This window comes from Ambystoma mexicanum, chromosome 2p (assembly GCF_040938575.1).
Source record: "Ambystoma mexicanum isolate Mex_15411 chromosome 2p, UKY_AmexF1_1, whole genome shotgun sequence".
Lineage (NCBI taxonomy): Eukaryota > Metazoa > Chordata > Amphibia > Caudata > Ambystomatidae > Ambystoma > Ambystoma mexicanum.
Window position 1 is genome coordinate 958607871 of NC_090923.1, and position 19080 is coordinate 958626950.

The following is a 19080-nucleotide window of genomic DNA, read 5'->3' on the forward strand; positions in this document are numbered from 1 at the left end:
AACAAGATCCAGGGAGAAGCTGTGGGAGTTGGAGGAGTCGCGGAAGTAGACTAGTGCAAGTGAGGCAAAGGAAACCTAGTGAACGAGACAAAAATTATTCAAATCGTAGCTATTGTGAACTGTAGAGGACCGCTTGGGGAACTTGGCAAAGTCCCTAAAGCAAATCCTCTCTAAAGGTGATGCTGCCAACCCAAAGTGAGAAATCAAAGCCTTTCAGGGGCAGTGATCTCAGAGGCTTGTGGCAGTGAGGCAGAAAACCCACAGAAGCTGACACTCCCTGACAGAGATCAATGGCCACTGAAGACGGTGGGAGCCCTACCTAGGAAACCGAAGACTTCTCCCCTAAAGAGGGTGGCCTCAACGGGAGGCACTGCCGATACAAATGCTGTAACATAGCGGCTCCAGCAGTCATGGGATACCGGGATAACAAAGCAAACAGTCCTGTGCAGCTGGCAAGAAGATATTGGCTCAGGGAAAAGGCTCCAAAAAACAGAGTGAGGAGTGGCTACCCCTTTGGGCTAGGATATACACTGAGGGGAGGGTTAGTCAAAAACCTCACATAAACAGCTGTGTGACAACGCTGGGAATCACAGGTAACACTGGGCAGGCGAGTGAACCCAGACTACCGCAAGAGGGTAGAAGAATAAAGGGGCATTCTAGGAACCACAGTTATCAACAACACACCTCTCCCTCGTCCCATTGATTAGACAGACAGCAAGAGAACACTTGGCAGGCGAGTAAACCAAGTACATAGTAGAACCGAAAAAACAAAGGGAAATTGGGGAATTCCCTTGAAGAAGACTGTGTAAGAAAAATAAGTGGTAATGATAATACCCCAAAACAAACCAGATGGTAGAGATAACCACTGGTCATCTTTTTTTATAGCCGTATTTTGAATCAAGAGAGCTTTGTTACTTTGGAACTTTGTTTATTTTGTGCATTTTGGAACTCTGGCTTCGAAAGCCTAGAACTGTTAGAGGAAAGGAACAATTTCTATAGCATCAAGACTGATGGATTATTAGTTTACACCGAATTTGATGTGAAATTGACAAAAACAAGAAAGCAAGTGAAAACCCAGTGAAGTTAAAGTTTTGGCCACTATTTGTAACTGAACTTTATTTTTGTAACTTAAGAAGCTTAAGTTATACATTTTTGAAGAAACATTTTTCCTAGACAGTAGTGGCTTTAGTATGGGATTGAAAATAGGAGTTTTGACAAGTCGGTGGACTTATATCTATTTGGCATTCAGACAGACACATTGGTTTATTATTTGGAGGTAGGGAAACCCTGCTTAAACTTGGGAGTGATTTACTTTTCCACCCCCTTGTTCTTTAAAATAAAGGTTTGTAGAGCAAATCACACCATCTGTGTTTATGTCCTTACTGCTGGATGCTTACACGTATACAGTGTGACCCCTGGGTTGGTCTCTGTTTAGATCAGATAAGGGAAAAACGTATGTTGCCTTAGTCGCATCCGTTGGAGTCTTAGCTGTCTCATTATATGGTCTCCAGCCTTACCTGTACGCTGAGTACAACCATCTCATCAGCATGTCCTTTCAAGGACGCTGCTGCATGATTGTTGTAAAGAGTACTCTGCTGGTACTGATCCCAAGGGATTTCCCTACTCTCCCTGGAACACCTAATCAGATTCCAGTACACCAGTTATTCCGATCAATCAGTGTTACCCAGTATATTTGCCTGCCTTCTGTTTCTCTCTGTGTCACTACTTTCAGCCAGCTCCTGTCCCTACCATTCATGTGACTACATGTCTCCACAAAGATCAGCCTGTTATGTAATCTTTTTCTGTTATATGTTAAGTGTTACCTCTGGATGTGTCCCTAAACCAGAGGGTGTACTCCAACATATCTATTGCCTTGTGCTCTCCTGACAGTAGCTGAGCAGCCAAAGGTTAGTCGCAGGAAAAGTGTGAGTGGTCTAAGGCTAGGAGTCCACACATTGCAACATCAGTAATTCAAGTTAGACATTAACTACATAAAAAGACATGTATTTATTAGGCCTTTAGTTATACACCTAAGCATATACAAATCGCAGGTAAGTACTGTCACACAAAAACCTATATACATTCACCATTAGGAGAATAGAATTGTATATAAATCAATTACCAGTGCAATAGAGATGAGTAGTCAGATTCAAGGAAAAATAGGCAGAACACAAAAATGGCTTCCCTCAATCTGAAGTCCAACCCTGAGATAGTTTGGGGCCTTGTGCCCAAAGATCACCAGTTCCAAAGTATACCTTCTTCAGCTAAATTTATAGAGAAATAATGTAGTGGGCTGTGGTGGTGATTATAACAAGTTCCCACAGTTAGATGAAGGTTTAGCAAAGTTCAGGTAAGTAATCAACTCAATCCAACACTCTAGGATGGCCCTAGGGAAGGATCCTTAAGCCGGGTTCCACCACCAAAGGTCAGGTCAGAGTGAGTTAGGGTCAGGGCTTTAAACAAAAATACACTATAGGAGAGAGAGGGGGACAAAGCAACAGGTATGTACATATACCCCCTGGCTCGGGATGTTCTTATTACACTTGTGCAGGTTCCAGAATTTGTTCTAGGCTTGTTCATCTGGTTCTTATTCCCACAGCGAGGTTCGTTGAGCCAGCAGAGAGACTGTTTCAAGGAATTTAGTTTTGGTCAGTTGCAGTGCACACTAATTGATTCAAGACAGCTCCGAGTCGAAAACCCAAACTAAGACAAAGGAAGACTTCTGCAGGAGAGATGGCCAAAGGACACCTCAGGGACATGAAGAAAACAAGATCCAATGAAGGTCACTGCAGTCTGGCTGCGACAGACGATAGAATACTGGCGAACACAGGAGCAGCCCCAGCATAGGTTTCCTTGGAGTGAGACAGCTGTAGATGCAGGGGGAGGTGACTTATAGCCCAACCTGGAGATCTGCAAAGTTCCACAGCTCTGTTCGGAACAATAGATGCAGCGGGGTAGCCCATAAGAGAGCTGGTCAGTCCACCGGTTGGTCAGGGACACGTCCGAAGGCACAACAGACACGGATCCTCCAGCAGGGCTCAGGACTAGTTGTTCCCAGGGGTTGAAGCACTAACAAAGGCCTTCATCGGATCAGGACAGAGGACCAGGGCTTCAATGGTAAACCACTGGAGTCAATGATGATGAGCTGCAGGGGTCGTCTTCGGGTCATAAGTGGGCTGCTCTTCTTCGTATAAGTCTTCGCTCCAAGAGTGATCTGATCAACAGTTGCAGGAGCCCTCCTTTTATCCAAGATTCAGGCTGTGAGCAAGCCCACTAATGGTATGGATCTGCATCATACAAACAGCCAGGGGTTGTCCGATCAGGGCCAAACACTGGTCATCACATCTTCCCAGTGACAGATTTTCAGGCACCAGAGAATCTGGATTGGAACTAGACAGTCCCAGCCCCTTGCTCTGGCTCACACACACACAAAGACACTTTGACCGCAAAAGCCAGAGCTTTCCCCGTGGGCATGATTTCCAGATAAGCAGAACATCTTGTATGACAGCCATCTTAGGGTGCTAGCCACCTTTAGTAGACATTTGCGGTAAATGCAATAGCGCTCAAATAAAATAAGAAAGACATGAAGACATTGACCTCTATGGCCTGAATTGGCAACTTAAAACCTTAACCAATTGCAAAACACAATGGGCCATCTATGGGAGTAAGTTTCACTGTGGAATTATCTACAATGGAAAACCAAACGCGAAATCAGACAGAGAATATGTGAACACAAGTTCTGTTTAAAAAACCACATGACAGACAAACCAACGGTCCCCCATTTTGTGGAAAAACAATATAAACCAACAGAGTTGTTTTGGCTTACCATTCAAACCATCAATTAATCCCCACTGGGGAGGTCACTGCGACATTACCCTATATAAAACAGAGCAGAAATGGATCCACAAATTAGACTTTCAGAAGGGGCCTCAATATTACCATCAAATGGGGTCTCTTGATGCACTAGGTAGTCTGTCTTTGGTATGACACCTACGGTGTGGCACACAGTCCATACACATATTTATGCCTCAGGCCTTTTGGCTAGATACTTGTTCAATGGTTTAATTTAACATCCACAACACACTCATATAGGACTCATTTTGTCTCCTTTAAAAATGACTAATGATGAACCTTAGTCCCCTCTCTTCGCAACAGTATGTGTGTACCAAGAAGGGTGCCATGTTTCTACAGGCGTATGAGTCTAAGGAGTTTCCTCAAATACATCGCGATGATGTCAGCACGTTCTGTGATAACTAACCTGTGCTGCCTCTGCTGAGCACACTCCAGACAAGACACAGAGCATACCAAGCAGACATCGATTTTCTAAATGAAAGGGTATGATCCACTTCAGAGCTATTAATGAGATAAGCGGCTTGAATTGGATTTAGATCCATTGAACTAGGGTTTCCACGCCCTCACCACGCAGGGCCCTGAATACTTTGGTCACATAAGTAATTGCCCATTCTAGCGGGACCCAGTATATAATTACTGGGCCGCACTTCAAATTGTTGGAACAACTGGCTAAACAAATCTACGAGCAGCTATTCGTCTAAGGTCGCTCTTAGACCACCTGTATTAAACAACTTAAAAACGACAGCATTAGCTATACATAGCATGCACAAATTACAGGCTGTCTTTCTACTGTGTCCCATAAAATATCCCAGGTGGCTGTCTGCTCATAAGCAGAGCACCCTGAGCACAAACATATGATACTAACTAGAGTCGTTTCAGAAGTCTCCTTGCCAATTTTAGATGATGAATATTTAATAAGGACCATTTGTTTTTCGTAACTTTGTAGATTGTGTCAATCAGCAGCATATCGCAAACTATTACATATGAATTGGTTACAAGATAAGAATATGGCTTGACAAGCTCGAAGAGTCACGGTCACCATAGTTAAGGTGAGTAGATATTAATTTGCAAAGGTACCACCTTGGTACACATTCACAGATTTAGTGTGAGCAATTTAGTCCACAATATACTCATAGGCGGTTATTTTTTTTCACATAGTGGAAGATTACAGCTCTCTTAAATAAAGAAGAGATGAACTATCATAGCCCTACACACGCTCTACATTAAGACAAAGGTTAGTCTTACCTTCCAACTTCCACCATAATAATACTTGAAGGCTTCTCAGTTAGGCCAGAGATAATTAGTTTTGTTTTTCTTTTTCTCCATCATTTAAGGAAATCGGGGCCTACCAGATTTATTCCAACAATTAAACAAATCCCATGCCCGGATGAAGGCCCTGTCTCAATTTTGTCAAGAACGTCTCAGGATGGATGCATCTCAAATGTGTGTTGATGTTTTGTTTGACTAGAGCATTCTTGCTAGACTGGTCCCTTAACCCCTTAAGTGCGAGGGGCGAGCTATCTTGTCCTCAGCACTACGTTTACAGTGGGGAGGACGAGATGGCTCATCCCTTTTAGCTCTTCTGTTTGCGCTATCGCACAAACTCTAAATCTAACCCCCAGCTATGAGGAGGAATTTCCTCCTCACAGCCCAGGGGATGGATTTCCTTCAGTTTCACATCTGCGTGCATAATGCTTGCCGATGCAAGACTGAATGGAAATTTCACCGCCACAGCCATTTCTGGCTGCCATGGTGAAATGGAAGGTAGGTTTCTCCCTCGATCTTGGGCATTTTCATGCCGTTTTGATCAAGGGAGGTGTTGTTGGAAAGGGGAGACTCTTCCCCTTTCCAATGACACCTACCTTGAAGCATTGCTGGGAGCGGATTGCTCGTTCCGCGCCCAATAATACCACTAGACCACCACGGATCCCTGTTTGAAGTGGGGGGGGTTAAGGGGCTGCTTAGTATATAAGCGCCCTCTCCCCCTTCTGCCCCTAAACAATGGGGCAGTATGTTTACCCCACCCTGGGGGCTGATGGGCATACTAATCTGCCCCTAGGGAAGGAGCAAACGAAAAATTGTTTTAAAAAAATTACAACTTTTTTTGTTGGGGTTGTTGTGGGTTATGGGGGCTCACTAGACCACCAGGAATATTTTTTATATGAAAGGGGAGTGGCCCTCTCCCCCTCCTGCCCCAAATGGATGGGGCATGTCATTTAGTCCTCCTAGGGGCAGATTTCTAGTGTAAACTGCCCCTAGGAAGGGGCAAATGTGTTTTTACTGGGGGGTGGGGGTCACTAGACCACCAAGGATGGCTTGAAATTGGAGGGCGGTGCAGAGGTCATTGCTAGGGGGGGCTAAGGGGGCTATAGCCCCTGGTCTTTTGGCTGTAGCCCCAGATCGAATCTCAGGAGCTACAAACAAAAGGCTAGCTAGTCCCCAGTCCCGACAGTTCCAGACCTAGCACCCCCCCCCCCCGGGGAGGGGATCAGAAAGTGATAGGATTTGTTCCTCATCCGTTCCCCAAAGTGAATTCTGTAACGCAGCCTAGCCAGTGCTCCAGGATGGTCAGGGGTGCTGTCCCTGGCCTTGGGCACCCGTCTCCCATGTGGGTTGACCGTTCCAAAGCCCAGACTGGAGCTCTGGCTGGGCTGCGTTACAGCTTTTCCCTCTGGGGAGGAATGGGGAACATGCCAGGCCGCTGAACTTGCAGACGGTCGACCCACATACGAGATAGGCACCCAAGGCCAGGGACATCACCTCCGACCATCCTGGAGCTGTGTCTGCGCTGCATTCGTTCTTTGCCCTTTGGGTAGGAATGGGGACCCTGCAGGGGCTCCTTGGGACCAGCACTGGACTTAGGGACGATCAATCCACATGTGAGGCAGGTGGCCATGGCTGGGACATCACCCCAACCGTTGTGGAGCTCTAGCTGCACTGCATTAGATCTTTTGCCTCCAGGTAGGGATAGGGACCCTTCCAGGGCTTCCTGGGACTGCCGCTGGACTGGTGGACGGTCGACACTTTCTTTTCCGCCCAGGTAGGTGCACCCACACATGTGAGGTACCGTTTTCATCGGGACACCTTTGGGAATGTGGGAAGGTAGGATATGTGTTGTTGCTGGCTTGTTTCGGTGGTTTCCTGGTGGCAAATGTCTGAAAATTGCGATTTTTTTCCCTACATTTTGGACTTTGCCGGGCATTGTGGGTAATAAACTCTGGGGCGATCTGCGCAAGTCAGATCCTCTTTGGATTCCCACAGGTGTCTTCTTTTTAGAAATGCATGGGGTGCCCAGTTTTCCTTGGTGACTGCAACCCCCAAGCCCAAATATGTGGGTTGTCCACAAGACCAAAATCCTAAAAATGTTCCCTTCCCAGACCCTTTGGGATACCAGTGATTTAGCCTTTTCCCTTTGCGCCTAGGTAAGTGCACCCACACATGAGGTACCGTTTTTGTTGAGAAAGCTGTGGGAATGTGGGAAGGTAGGGCATGTGATGTTGCTGGCATGTTTTGGTTGTTTCCTGGTGGCAAATGACTCAAAATTGGGGTTTTTCCCCCCTAAATTTTGGACTTTGCCGGGCCTTGTGGGTAATAACTTCTAGGGCAAATCGCAAAAGTCAGACCTCTGGATTCCCACGGTTGTCTTCTTTTCAGAAATGCATGAGGTTCCTCATTTTCAATGCTGGCTGCGACACCCCTAGCCTAAATCTGTGGGTTGTCTACAAAGCCAAATCGAGTCTTCCCCAGGGTGTTTGTTGTACCAGTGGTGTAGCCTTTTGCCTTTGCGCCCAGGTAGATGTACCCACACATATGAGGTACCATTTCCGTCGGGACACCTGTGGAAATGTGGGCAGGTAGGACATTTGTTGTTTTATGTTGGTGTTGATCATGTTTTCAAACATTTGCTACTGCACTTGGTTACACAACCCTTTCATTTGCCAAATGTAACCTACATTTAGTCGATGCTTTAGGCAATGTACGCTTTTGTAACCTGCACAAGTCACTTATCCTTCAAAAGGTCTGCTTGTGCTCTTTCAAGAAATGTATGCTCGCCATTCCTTGACACATTTGTTTTCCTTATTTTCAAATGCTAAGTCAGTCTGTTTAGGCCAACAGCATAAATATCCTGTGTACCATGGCTCAGTTTTTGGCTTGTGGTAATGCTTGTTTTGTGAAACATTACGAAAAATTTGCAATTTACTATCTATAAGAGTCGGGGAATGTAGCGGTGCATTGCTTTTCTCAATACTCACAGAAGCCATTATCTTATAGGACCAAACATGTGTAGCACTTGCCTTTTTTCTTTAATTTTTCCAATTCTTTCCAAAAGTATGGAAATGTTACCTACATAGTTGTCGCCTCACCTGCGCAAATGACCCCTTCCTAAAATTGGAATTTTGTCTACTTTTCAGAAATGTATGCCTTTCTGTCTTCCCATTCAGCTTTTCTACCCTCTTGCATTTCGTCAAAGCATGTGCTATTGAAAAAAAAGGGAAAAATCGCCTACCTCTCCCAAAACCGATGGTAACCGTATAAAAATATGCTTTTTTTTGTTTCTACTCAACATGTTCTTGAAAGCTTGGAAAATTACGAATTCAGAACAGCAAAGAATTTGTTCCTAGCTCTTACAAGTAAAAACCACAGGCTTCTTTGTGCATCATTTTATTGGCATTTTCTGAGAAAACACAAAATGGGCTCTGTTTTTTGTTATTTTCTCTCACCCCATACAGCAAACTAGGATTACTTGGTGGCGTTATGACCGCCTACATGTGGGAGGAAAAGGGGCAACATTTGGCCGAGATCTCTCATGTAACAAAAACATTACAAGGGATTGAATGGTGACATACTGAAATCTCTAAAAAATGGCTCAGCACTCAGAGGGAAATCCTTTAGCAGTTAAGGGGTTAAGGACTCAAATCCTGAGCCACAACGAATCACACTGTTGTACTGTGAGATATACCATTCCCTATTGGAAGATTTGAAATGGTTCCCTCTGCAAAGACAGCCATGTGTCTGTCTCATGTCTCCATTCTCTAACATATTACACTCAAGCATATGTTTGTTACAACAGGTTATTGAACGTGTGACGGACTTATCACATTTTCTTTTACAATGTTTATATTTTGTGTTTAAAACTGAATTTCCACACATTTGGTGTGCTAAACCCTCGGAGTGAACACTGTGTTCTCAACTAGTACTTTGTATTAATTGCTCTACGGCGTAAACCCCACATTTAGTGGTTATCGCTGAGTTTTTTGTTTTCTATAGGATAATATATCAATGTTTTATATTTTTTGCGAAAAAGTGAATCAATACATTGGTTTTAACAGATATCCTGGTACACAAGCAGATATTGAATGACACCTGCCGTGGAAGTTGTAATTTTCATTAGGGAATGCGTATAACGGAGGGTTAGCCTGTTTCCTTGTTTCTGTAGCTCCCAAAAGTCAGGACAGGATTAAAAAATAGGCAAACATAATGGGGTCCCTTAGAAATCTATGGAGGGAAAGTTGCAAAAAGAAAATCCTGCCTAACAAGTAGTTTAGGGAAAAGCTGTCTGGAATGTGGAGCCTTCATGAGTAAGGAATGAGACAAGGAAGATATACAAGGAGGTAAAAGGTCTGAAATATTTCCGAATGAAGCACATTACTCTGGAGAAATCGCTACAAAGACGTCCCTTGTCAATTGGAAATCTCCAAGCATAGCCATAACTACCTTACAACAGGCTTGCCAAAAGCGGACCAACTGCCCCTAGTCATTGACTACTAGCCCTGTGATGAACACAACTTGAAAAACGGACTCTTGTGACGTTTCATTTCTTGATGGTCATCTCATAAGACTTTGTGAGACACATGCATGAAAGAAATAAGAGATCGGGTAAAAAGAGAAGGACAACAAATGTTAAAATGTCAACCCGATTCTTTTTCTGTATGAAAATGTACCTTTTATTTTTTTTTTATTCGGATGAGGCCCTCAAGATCGGATCAAGAAAACAGGGCTGGCGGGCTAAATTATGCTCAGTCATTGGATTTTTACATGTATTAAGATTTCGATTTTTAGTTGCATCTATATTTTATAGAAGGCTCACTGCTGTTGGATTTTTAACTATATTCAATTTGTTTTTTTTATTTATTTACGTGCATTTAGCTAAAAAATCTGTTTGCACAAATGTAAAAAAACATCTTAAAACAATAATATGATAGTTTATTTATATAGCGCCTATCCAGAACGTGTTTCAAAGCGCTTCAAGCATGGGAGGGAACAAGGAAAATACATTGACATCCTTACAGGCCATGAACAGTAAGGATGTGAAATTAACTATCATACTCGGCCTGATGACATTTCAGATAGTGCAAGTGCTCAGACATAGATAAGGAAGGGAGGGGGAGAGTGGGAAGGAAATGGAAACAGACAGGCAACTACTGTACTATGCCTGACGACATTTCTGGTAGAGCCGGAGAAAAACAAAAGGGGAGGGAGAGGGGTGCAGAAAGGAAGGGGAGGAATATGAATGAATATATGCAAAATACAAGTCTCATCTTCATACACAATTACACAATCTTAAAATCATCATTATCAATTCATCCTAGTAACATTATCATTCAAATACATTTGTCTATTACAATTCATGTAACCCTTATTTGCTGGCTGCCATTAAAGTTATTTGCTTGTGTGCAATGTTCCAAACATGAAGGGCTGCTGCGGACACAACAATCGAATCTGCAGAATATATACTAGACCAACACTGGAGAGAAGTTATAGTATTTGCCATGCTGCAAATCTTGCAAAAGCCCTTATAATAATGTTATCTCAGTTCTGGGCAACCAGTCAAGACATGTCTTGTTGATTTAAGTTTCTGGATTTAAAGTCAGCATAAGCATTTTTTTTGTTCAATACCATGAATTTAATTGAATTGATTATTTATATAGCGCCTATACACAATGTGTTTCAAAGTGCTTCAAGGCGGGGAGGGAACAAGGGAGAATATACAGTGACATTCTTACAGGTCTTTGATACATGTAAGAATGAGAAATTAACTATCATACTCGGCCTAGTAACATTTTTGATAGTGCAAGAGCATGTGACAATAATAAAGAGGGGAGGGCGGAGGGAAGGAGAATGAGACAGACAAGCGGCTACTTTACTATGCCTGAGGACAATTGAGGTAGCGCCGGAATTTAACAAAGAGGTGGGGGGAGCGAGGAGAAGGAGAAGAACAAAACAAGCAACTATAATACGAGGCCTGATTACATTTCAGATAGTGTTGGAGGGGGAAAGGGAGGAAGAACAAATGGGGGGCGGGTGGGAGGGGAGACAAACAAGCTGCTATCATGCAGGTCAGGAGACAATTCTGATAGAGTAAGAGCTATTGACAATGATAAAAGGGGGAGAGTGGGAGGAGAATGAGACAGACAAGCGGCTACCTTACTAGGCTTGATGAAAATTGAGGTAGTGCTGGAATTTAACAAGAGGTGGGGAGCAGGTAGAGGGAGAAGAACAAGACAAGCAACTATTGTACTAGGCCTGACGACACTTCAGTTAGTGCTGGAGAGCTCATATAGGTCATGCGAAATATGTGATAGGGTAAGGGCTCAGGATGATATAGTAAAAAAGGAGGGGGTGAGGAGGGGACATCAGGAGGGGGGAGACAGACATACAACCATGTGGCAGGGGGGACGAAGTACAACAGGCAAGCGAGCAGGCGACCGGGGGTGGGGGGGGTTAGAGAAAAAGGGTAGAAAGAGTTAAGGATAGGCAGAAGATGATTGCATCTAAGGTAAAAGCATACAAAACACAGCCAGGATTGAGACTAAGTACAATGTATAAACAAAGCCAGATTTAAAACAAGTTCAGTGCATGAAAACGGACAGATTTAAAACAAGTAGAGCAATAACATGAGGGTAAAAGGGTGTCCAGAAGGAGGGAAAATAGCCAAGGTCATGGAGGTGTATTATGGAAATCCATACTTGAAGGTGAAGTGAGATAGCTGCAACAGGGAAGTCTTAGTGAAAGAGTGACAGGAGAGGACAGCAGGCAGCGTTCGGGTAGCGTAAAGGGAGCAGACAGGATCCTTCAATGTGGGCTTACGTGCAGATGGGCCGGCTCCCACCTCCCGTTGCTGTGATTGGCCTTTCAAGGCCAGGAAACCAATGGGAGGGGGGAGTGAGGCCAGGCAGGGCTGCACAATAAAAGAGAAAAGAAGTGCGGCCATTTTAGAAAGGCAGAGGAGCAGTGATGCCCAGTGAAGAAGATTAGGAAAGTCTCAAAAATCACTAGGAATCAGAAGAGAGCAGGGCAGGGAATATCCCATCCTGCAATAATCAGGCTGCTACATTAAAATGTACAATTTCCCCAAATAATGAAGTTTGCGCTATGGGCGCGCTGTATGGCATAATTCTTAATGTCTTAGCCCAGTAATTGCACGTGCAAAGCAGGTTGTTGGTAGGCAGGGAGATGAAATTGCAGGAGCCCTGGCATTGTGGCTCCATCCACGTCACTGGAGACAGGCAGAGGAATGATTCAAAAGGCCTCTATGTGGGCATTAGTGCAGCTGGGCCAGCTCCCGCCTCCCAATTGCAGTGATTGGCCTTTAAAAGTCAGGCAACCAATGGGAGGGGGCGGTGAGGCCAGACAGGGCTGCACAGTCGAAGAGAAAAGAAGTGCAGCCATCTTAGAAAGGCTGAGGAGCAGTGATGCCCAGTGAAGATTAGGAAAGTCCAAAAAATCACCAGGAATCAGACGAGAGCAGGGCAGGGAATATCCCATCCTGCAATAATCAGGCTGCAAAGTTAAAATGCACAATTTTCCAAAATAATGAAGACATTTGTGCAATGAGCGCGTTGCACGGCATAATTCCTAAGGTGGTAGACACGGAGATGAAATTGCAGGAGCCCTGGCATTGTGACTCCATCCACATCCTTGCAGAAAGGCAGAGGAATGATGCCATGCTCCAGTATATTTAAGCGTAAATATATAATGAAGCAACGCAGGCGCGGCCCTCATAGTTTTGTTAAATAACTCCTGGGGAAACTTGAAAGGTGAGCTTGTCTGGTATGCACCATAAACCATTTTCTCTTGCCTAGAACGTCAATGTTTTTTATTTCGTCCCATTCAATAGCTTTGATCTTCGTCTGCGTCTTTCTGGACTTTGGGTGGCGTGAAACCCACCAGCGGATTCTCCTCGGTTAATCAGCGACCTTAATTTTCTGTGGTGGGAAAAAGCAGTCGACTGTGATGGCAAGGGAGTCCTTTGTTTCAAATGTCTTAAGCAAAGGTGGAGTGGCGCATCTCTGGTCGTGGAGCATCACAGCGTCAAGCTGTCCCCGCTTCGGGCAACACGACTCTACTGGCTTCCAGCGGTTACGGCAACCCTCCGAACCCTGGTCGACGGCAAAGGACTTCGCCAGGCTCAATATCCGAGTGCTTCACTTCAAGATTCCTCAGCGGACCCAGTCTCCGGTCAACAGCTATCGAGACTGGCTTCCAGGGTGCCTCGACGAAGATTAGCTTTCTACACGATGTTCCCTCGTAGCTCGGGGAGAGGTCTCCTAGCCAGGTCCTCTCTCGGATCAGTCCTCGACAGAACTCAACAGCTTTCGGATCGGGTTGAAGGAAAGCAGCAGCAATTCTTTTTCTTCCAGCTGGGCTTCAAGGATAAGTAGCTTCAAGTTTTAACTTCAGCTTCCAAACAATTCTGGTAAGTGAGAGGTCCCCGGATATACTGTTCTGTCTCTCATTCACAATGCTGAGCCAAGCTCAGGCAGTGCATTCATGCAGGCAGGCAGCCAATCAGACTCACAGTGCATTCAGGCCATTCACATCCACCCAGACACCCATAACAAGGAATGTGGATTGGGGCTAGCACCCAGCCTTTCAGCAAACCACACTGAATTAATGTCAGTTTCGGGCAGGGCTGTCACACACACTGATACCAGACACCCATAACATGAAGTGCATATTGCTCACACACTGTTCACCCAGGTCCCACCCCAAGGATGTACCCACCACATACAGTCACTGGGAAGGCTCCAGCCAGTCTGGCCTGAACTTCCCCACAATATCATATATGGTTCTTCCACCCAGGAAGGGACAGAGTCAGGGATTCCCAGGTCTTGGGGGAACAAGGTAAGAGGTAAATAGGAACCAAGAGGCCACAGGGACCATCTTGTCTCCAATCAGGAATCCACCGATTCCTATGGCAGGGGCTGGGTATCCCAAAATGGAGGACACTCCGAGCACCAATCAAATTCGGCAAGGAGCTGCCACCAGCCCATACTCAGCTCTGTGGGCCACACAAAGGTGCCCAAAATAATACTCTAGGGGCACAGGGTTGTAACCCCACCCATGGGTGCCATAAGAATATCCCAAGGGTTTCTGTTCACCTCAACCAAAAAGAGGAAGAGATGCACTGCAAGGAGTCCCACATGGACTCCTGTGCAGAAAACAACACAGAACACACATAAGGGAGTACAGGTCAAGGACATGGAGGCGCTGTGCCTCCAATGCATTTCCAGCATCACATCGGGAACCTAAGATATGTTTTTGTTCAAGGAACCCATGTATTTGAAAGTAGGCCACTCTGTCCATTATTTTGAGGAGAAATGGGACTGTAGTGATGGGGCGGTAGTTAGATGGCAGTCTGGGTCAAAGGTAGGTATTTCAGAAGTAGTGAGATCCAAGATTCCTTGAGTGAAAGTCGGACGGCGCAGTATATGAAGGAGAGGTTAATGATCATGGTCTTCCCTTTTGACTAAAAAGTATCTGGAATAGACTCTGGAGCCCCAGAGTTGTCAGGGAACCAGCTTTTCGTAGCATGTCCCGTATCTCCTCCAAGAGCTGAGGCATGAGCTGCTCCTGCCGGGCCACTGGAGGGATCCGCGAACACCTGTGTTGAAACTCCAGGGTCTGTCCTTGGGCGAGAGCATCCAGCGCCCATCTGTCAGTGATGGTCTTTTCCCACTCACTGACAAATCCAATCAGCTGGCCTCCCACCAGGGTGCACGGGTGGGGCCCGATGTCCTGGCTGGTTCAGGCATACTTTGACGCCGGCGTCCTGCGTTGCGGGCGATGGCGGCGCTGGCCTCCTCCACCTAGGCCTGGGAACGGCCTCTGTAGGCCCCCTGAGTCGAAGATCTTGAAGGTTGACGGTACAACGAGGAAAATCGTTTTGATGACCTGCTCAACTTCCCTCTGGAGGAGTGAAAAGAAGAGCAGTGCGGCTGGAGCATGCCCAGGGAACTGGCCGTCTCTGTATCCGCCTTGATGGCCTGCAGGGACTCGACAGCTTTCCCAGAAAGGTTATCTCCCTCGAAAGGCATGTCCAGCACCCTCGCCTGGACCTCCTGCCGGAAATTCGTGGCCTTCAACCAGCCCTGACGATGAAGGCAGACACCATTCGCCATCTGCCGGAACCCTGTGTCAGCAATGTCCAACGCCACCATGATGGCGGGATCCAACGTGACCTCTCCCTCCTGGGAGAAGGCGATCGCCTCCATCCTCTTATCATCGTGGAGGACCTCAAGAATCGGGCCCAGCTTGTACCACAACTCCCTGTCGTAACTGGCTAGGATCGCCAGTGCATTGGCCACCTTGATGGTGGATGCTGCGGTGTAAATGACCTTGCTTCCCAAAGCGTCCATCTTCTTCCCTTCGCTGTCCAGAGGAACTGAAGACAACGAGGACGGGTTGGCCGACCGTTTGCCACTGAAACCACAGAATCCGGTAATGGTTGCAAACTCAGGCACTTAAATGCGGATTCCGGCACCGGTACTTCTTCTCCAGCCTGTCCCATTTGGCCGGAGACGTGCAAGGGTTCTTTAAGAGGGCCAGTCCCTCCTCCCACACGTCATCCAGAAGGGGCACCGTCATGATGGTCTTCCTCTTGGACTTGCTCCTCCAGTACAGGAAACCCCCCCTTCTTGGTTTCCGCTTGCACAAGCAGGAAAAACTTGGGGGCTTTGGCGACTATGGAATGAAATGACCCAACCTCATCTGGTGGGGATGCCCTCAGATGCGGCGACCCTGTGACGATATAGTCATCGTCTTAAGTCATCACTATGGCCGTATTCGTCTCCGTGTCCACTGTGGGTGGATGTGGAGGCTGAAACGGAGGCGTCAGATGACGAGTCCTCTTTTTTGCCGGAGGTTGATCGAGTCCTGGGAGGCCATAGGGACCGGACCCGGCGGCATCCTCTTCTGATCTCCGACACCAAAGTGTGTGTTTAGGGTCGACAGGATGTTCAAAGATACATCCTCGGCTGAGCTGGCATGATCGGGATGCTAGGCCCCAAGCCGCCGTCCTACTCCACGCCCTCATGGACTGTATGTAAGGACTCCAGGTCCTAGTCGTTAGTGTATGAAACTTCCACGGCCTTGGACATGGCCTGGGGCATGTCTGGGGCTTCCTTGTCTCCCCCACCCCCTTTTCCACCCTGAGGGCTCGGAGCCTGGCTCAGAGACGGCATCCTCTTCTCCGGCGTGCCAGCAGACTTCGCCAAAGTCACTGAGGCGGTTTCTCACCTCAGAGCCAGGGACAATTTATGCTTTGTGGGGGTCACCTTAACGGGACCAGCCCCTTTCGCCTTTGTGAGAGCAGCTGCCTGAGCCGCTTGGGCCTTCTTGGGCAGTTCGTCCCTCTTCTCCTCCGTCCCTGGCATTGTAGGGATTTGTACTCTACAAACACGTTTTGTAGCCCGAAGTGCAGGGCCTGCAGAGAGATCTTCCTTCCTTCTCCTCCGTCATGGTTGGAGTGTGCAAAGTAGGCCCGATGGCCTTCTGGAAACTTTGAAGAAACTTCAACAATCACAACCCCTGAGGGGCACTGAAATTCACTGACAACGGATCCTCACAGTCGGCAGTTGGAGAAAAGAGCACAGAGGCTCTTTTCAGAACAAAAATGTAACACTTTTCTGCCGAAAAACAACAAAATGTAGAAGTAGCTCACAAAGCAAAACTTGAGTACTCCCAACACTGAAGCGTGCAGAAAAAATCTGAAGAGGGTTGCCAGAGGAGGGGCTTAGGGATAGGACTGTCAATGGATGGGGCAGTATGACCCAGAGGACAGTGATTGGTTTAAAGGAGAAATCCAGTTTGTAAGTGAAAGTGAAACAGTGTTTTCTTTTACGGAGGATTCCCAGCCTGACAACGGGGAATATTCATGAGCATGTGAATCCATGCCAAACTCCATGCTGGAGAAATGTATACTGCCAGTCACATTGTTTCCAGATTTGTCAGTTGTATTAGGAATATCCAGCGTAACCTGCTGTAAATTCATACAAAGGTTCAGCAAGAAATAATTATCCAAAGCCATGGTTGTAGATGGCAAGTCCATATCAGTTGTCTCAATTGTTACAGATACCAAGTACCTTACTGAATCCTTTAGTTTGGAAGGAAAAAAAGCCTGTGATCTTAGCACAGTGTGCTATTTTCTTCTGGGCATCGATCATTTTGGGAGGATTTGTTTCCTGCACACTTGGTGATGAACTTAATATAGACACAGGAATCTTGCTGTCAGCCCCTGTGTTAGTGTTTTCCCAGACCTTAAAGTAGGAATCGATTTGCCTACTCTGCTCTGTAATGCACAAGAGCGGGAAAGAGGTGGCCTCGTTGTTTCTTCCCTTTTGAATTGGCTGTGACAGCCATCTTTCCAACAGGTATGGCAATCAGTTATTGTAGTAGTCGTACCCGTATTTCTCGCGTGTCCCAAGTAAACTGCAGAGACTATAGACAACTCTATCTGAGCTTACTCTGCAAACACACCAATAAGGGCCAATAGTGACCAGACCAAACCAGGGCCAAGCCAAACTAATCCCCGGATAGCCAAATATCGGATGTTACTATTTGACCTTGCACCCCAAGGTGTACTAGCAAGTGGTAGCAATGAAATAAAAGCAGCTCTAAGTGAATTATAGGAAGAGAATGCTGTGGATTGTGATTTGCTCTAATGTGCCTTTCAGGTGCTGGTTTATAACATTGTCACAGTGGTACATGCGTGCATAAATATATACGATGCGCACATGTACTTCCAGGCTGCTTTCAGGAGATAGCAAGGAGGCTGCTGCTCACAGTTGGATGCTTCCATTGAGCTGCCACACTGGGGCCCCCCTCATCACTGTGCCTTGCAAACTATGGGGTACCAAGGACAGTAGCTCCCTCTCGACCCATCTGAGAGCCAAGGTGCTGAAGGCACACGCAAACTCCCCTCTGATCTTCTGTCTGTCTTCACTCTTGCACGCAGTCACCAGAATCGGAGGAAATACCTCTGATCGTTGATATGCGTGTCTAGCCGCACCTCGCCCAGTACTCAGTGCTAACAACGTGGAGGCCGCTTCTGACACATCTACATGACCACACCTATTCAATGTGTACCCATGTATTTTTCACAAGCAAGTTACTAGTACTAGTGGCGTGCTATTCCTTTTTGTTCACATTTTTACTTTATCATGTACTTGCCACTTTCTGCTTGTGATATTTTGTGATGTATCATCATGTTATCAAAAGCTTTGTTTTTTGTGACAATGGATTACATCAATTCCGAGCAAAGAATAATGACAAACATTACATACCTGTAATCGTCTTTCTGAGGCTTTTGGGTCTGCTTAGATTCACATTCTTTGCATAGGTGGACATCTAGTGGTTGGTGCCGAGTATTACATGACTTGTTCTCGAATTCGAAAAGTGTGTGTTTGTAATGCTATCCATCCTTACTTTTCGTGCTGGTTGCATTTCACAGAGTTCTATATTAAAGATACTGCTCGTCGCTGAGACTTACTAATCTGTACTATAGTATATCGTTACTTGTTGCTCGTTCGACACTTTCTGATCGACTATTATTATATTACAATATGAGGTACAAATGAAAATATTGGTGGCTGCTTTTATTTACTGATTAACATTGCAAGGGTTACCATTTAGCTGCGGGACAAAAAAAATGTTTTTCCAATGCCAAAAAACACACAGGTTTTGGGCTCAGCGATAATCGCTCATTAGGGTTCACTGTTTCAAGCCCAGCATTTTGCAACTTACCTTCTGTACCAATCTCCAGTGGGATTACAGGATTGATTCCTGCTGCTAGACTACTAAAGAAATCCTTCAGGAAAAACAAGGCATCCTGGAAAAAAGAAAGAATTGTGAAGAAGTTCTTACTAGCAGAACAGTTCAATTGGCAGCAATTTATACATCACAGTAGGGAACCCCATTACAGGGAGATGTTCTGTCATTATTAGTACT

The 19080-nt window shown here is 45.9% G+C and overlaps 1 protein-coding gene across 1 annotated transcript in view; it reads right to left on the reverse strand.

The window, feature by feature from the left end:
- ATG2A (autophagy related 2A) overlaps positions 1–19080 on the reverse strand; it is a 2105371-nt gene that overhangs the window by 335712 nt on the left and 1750579 nt on the right. The window contains exon 35 of the mRNA XM_069644746.1: positions 18877–18961. Coding sequence (XP_069500847.1) covers positions 18877–18961 — 85 coding nt within the window. The remainder of the gene's footprint in view (positions 1–18876; positions 18962–19080) is intronic.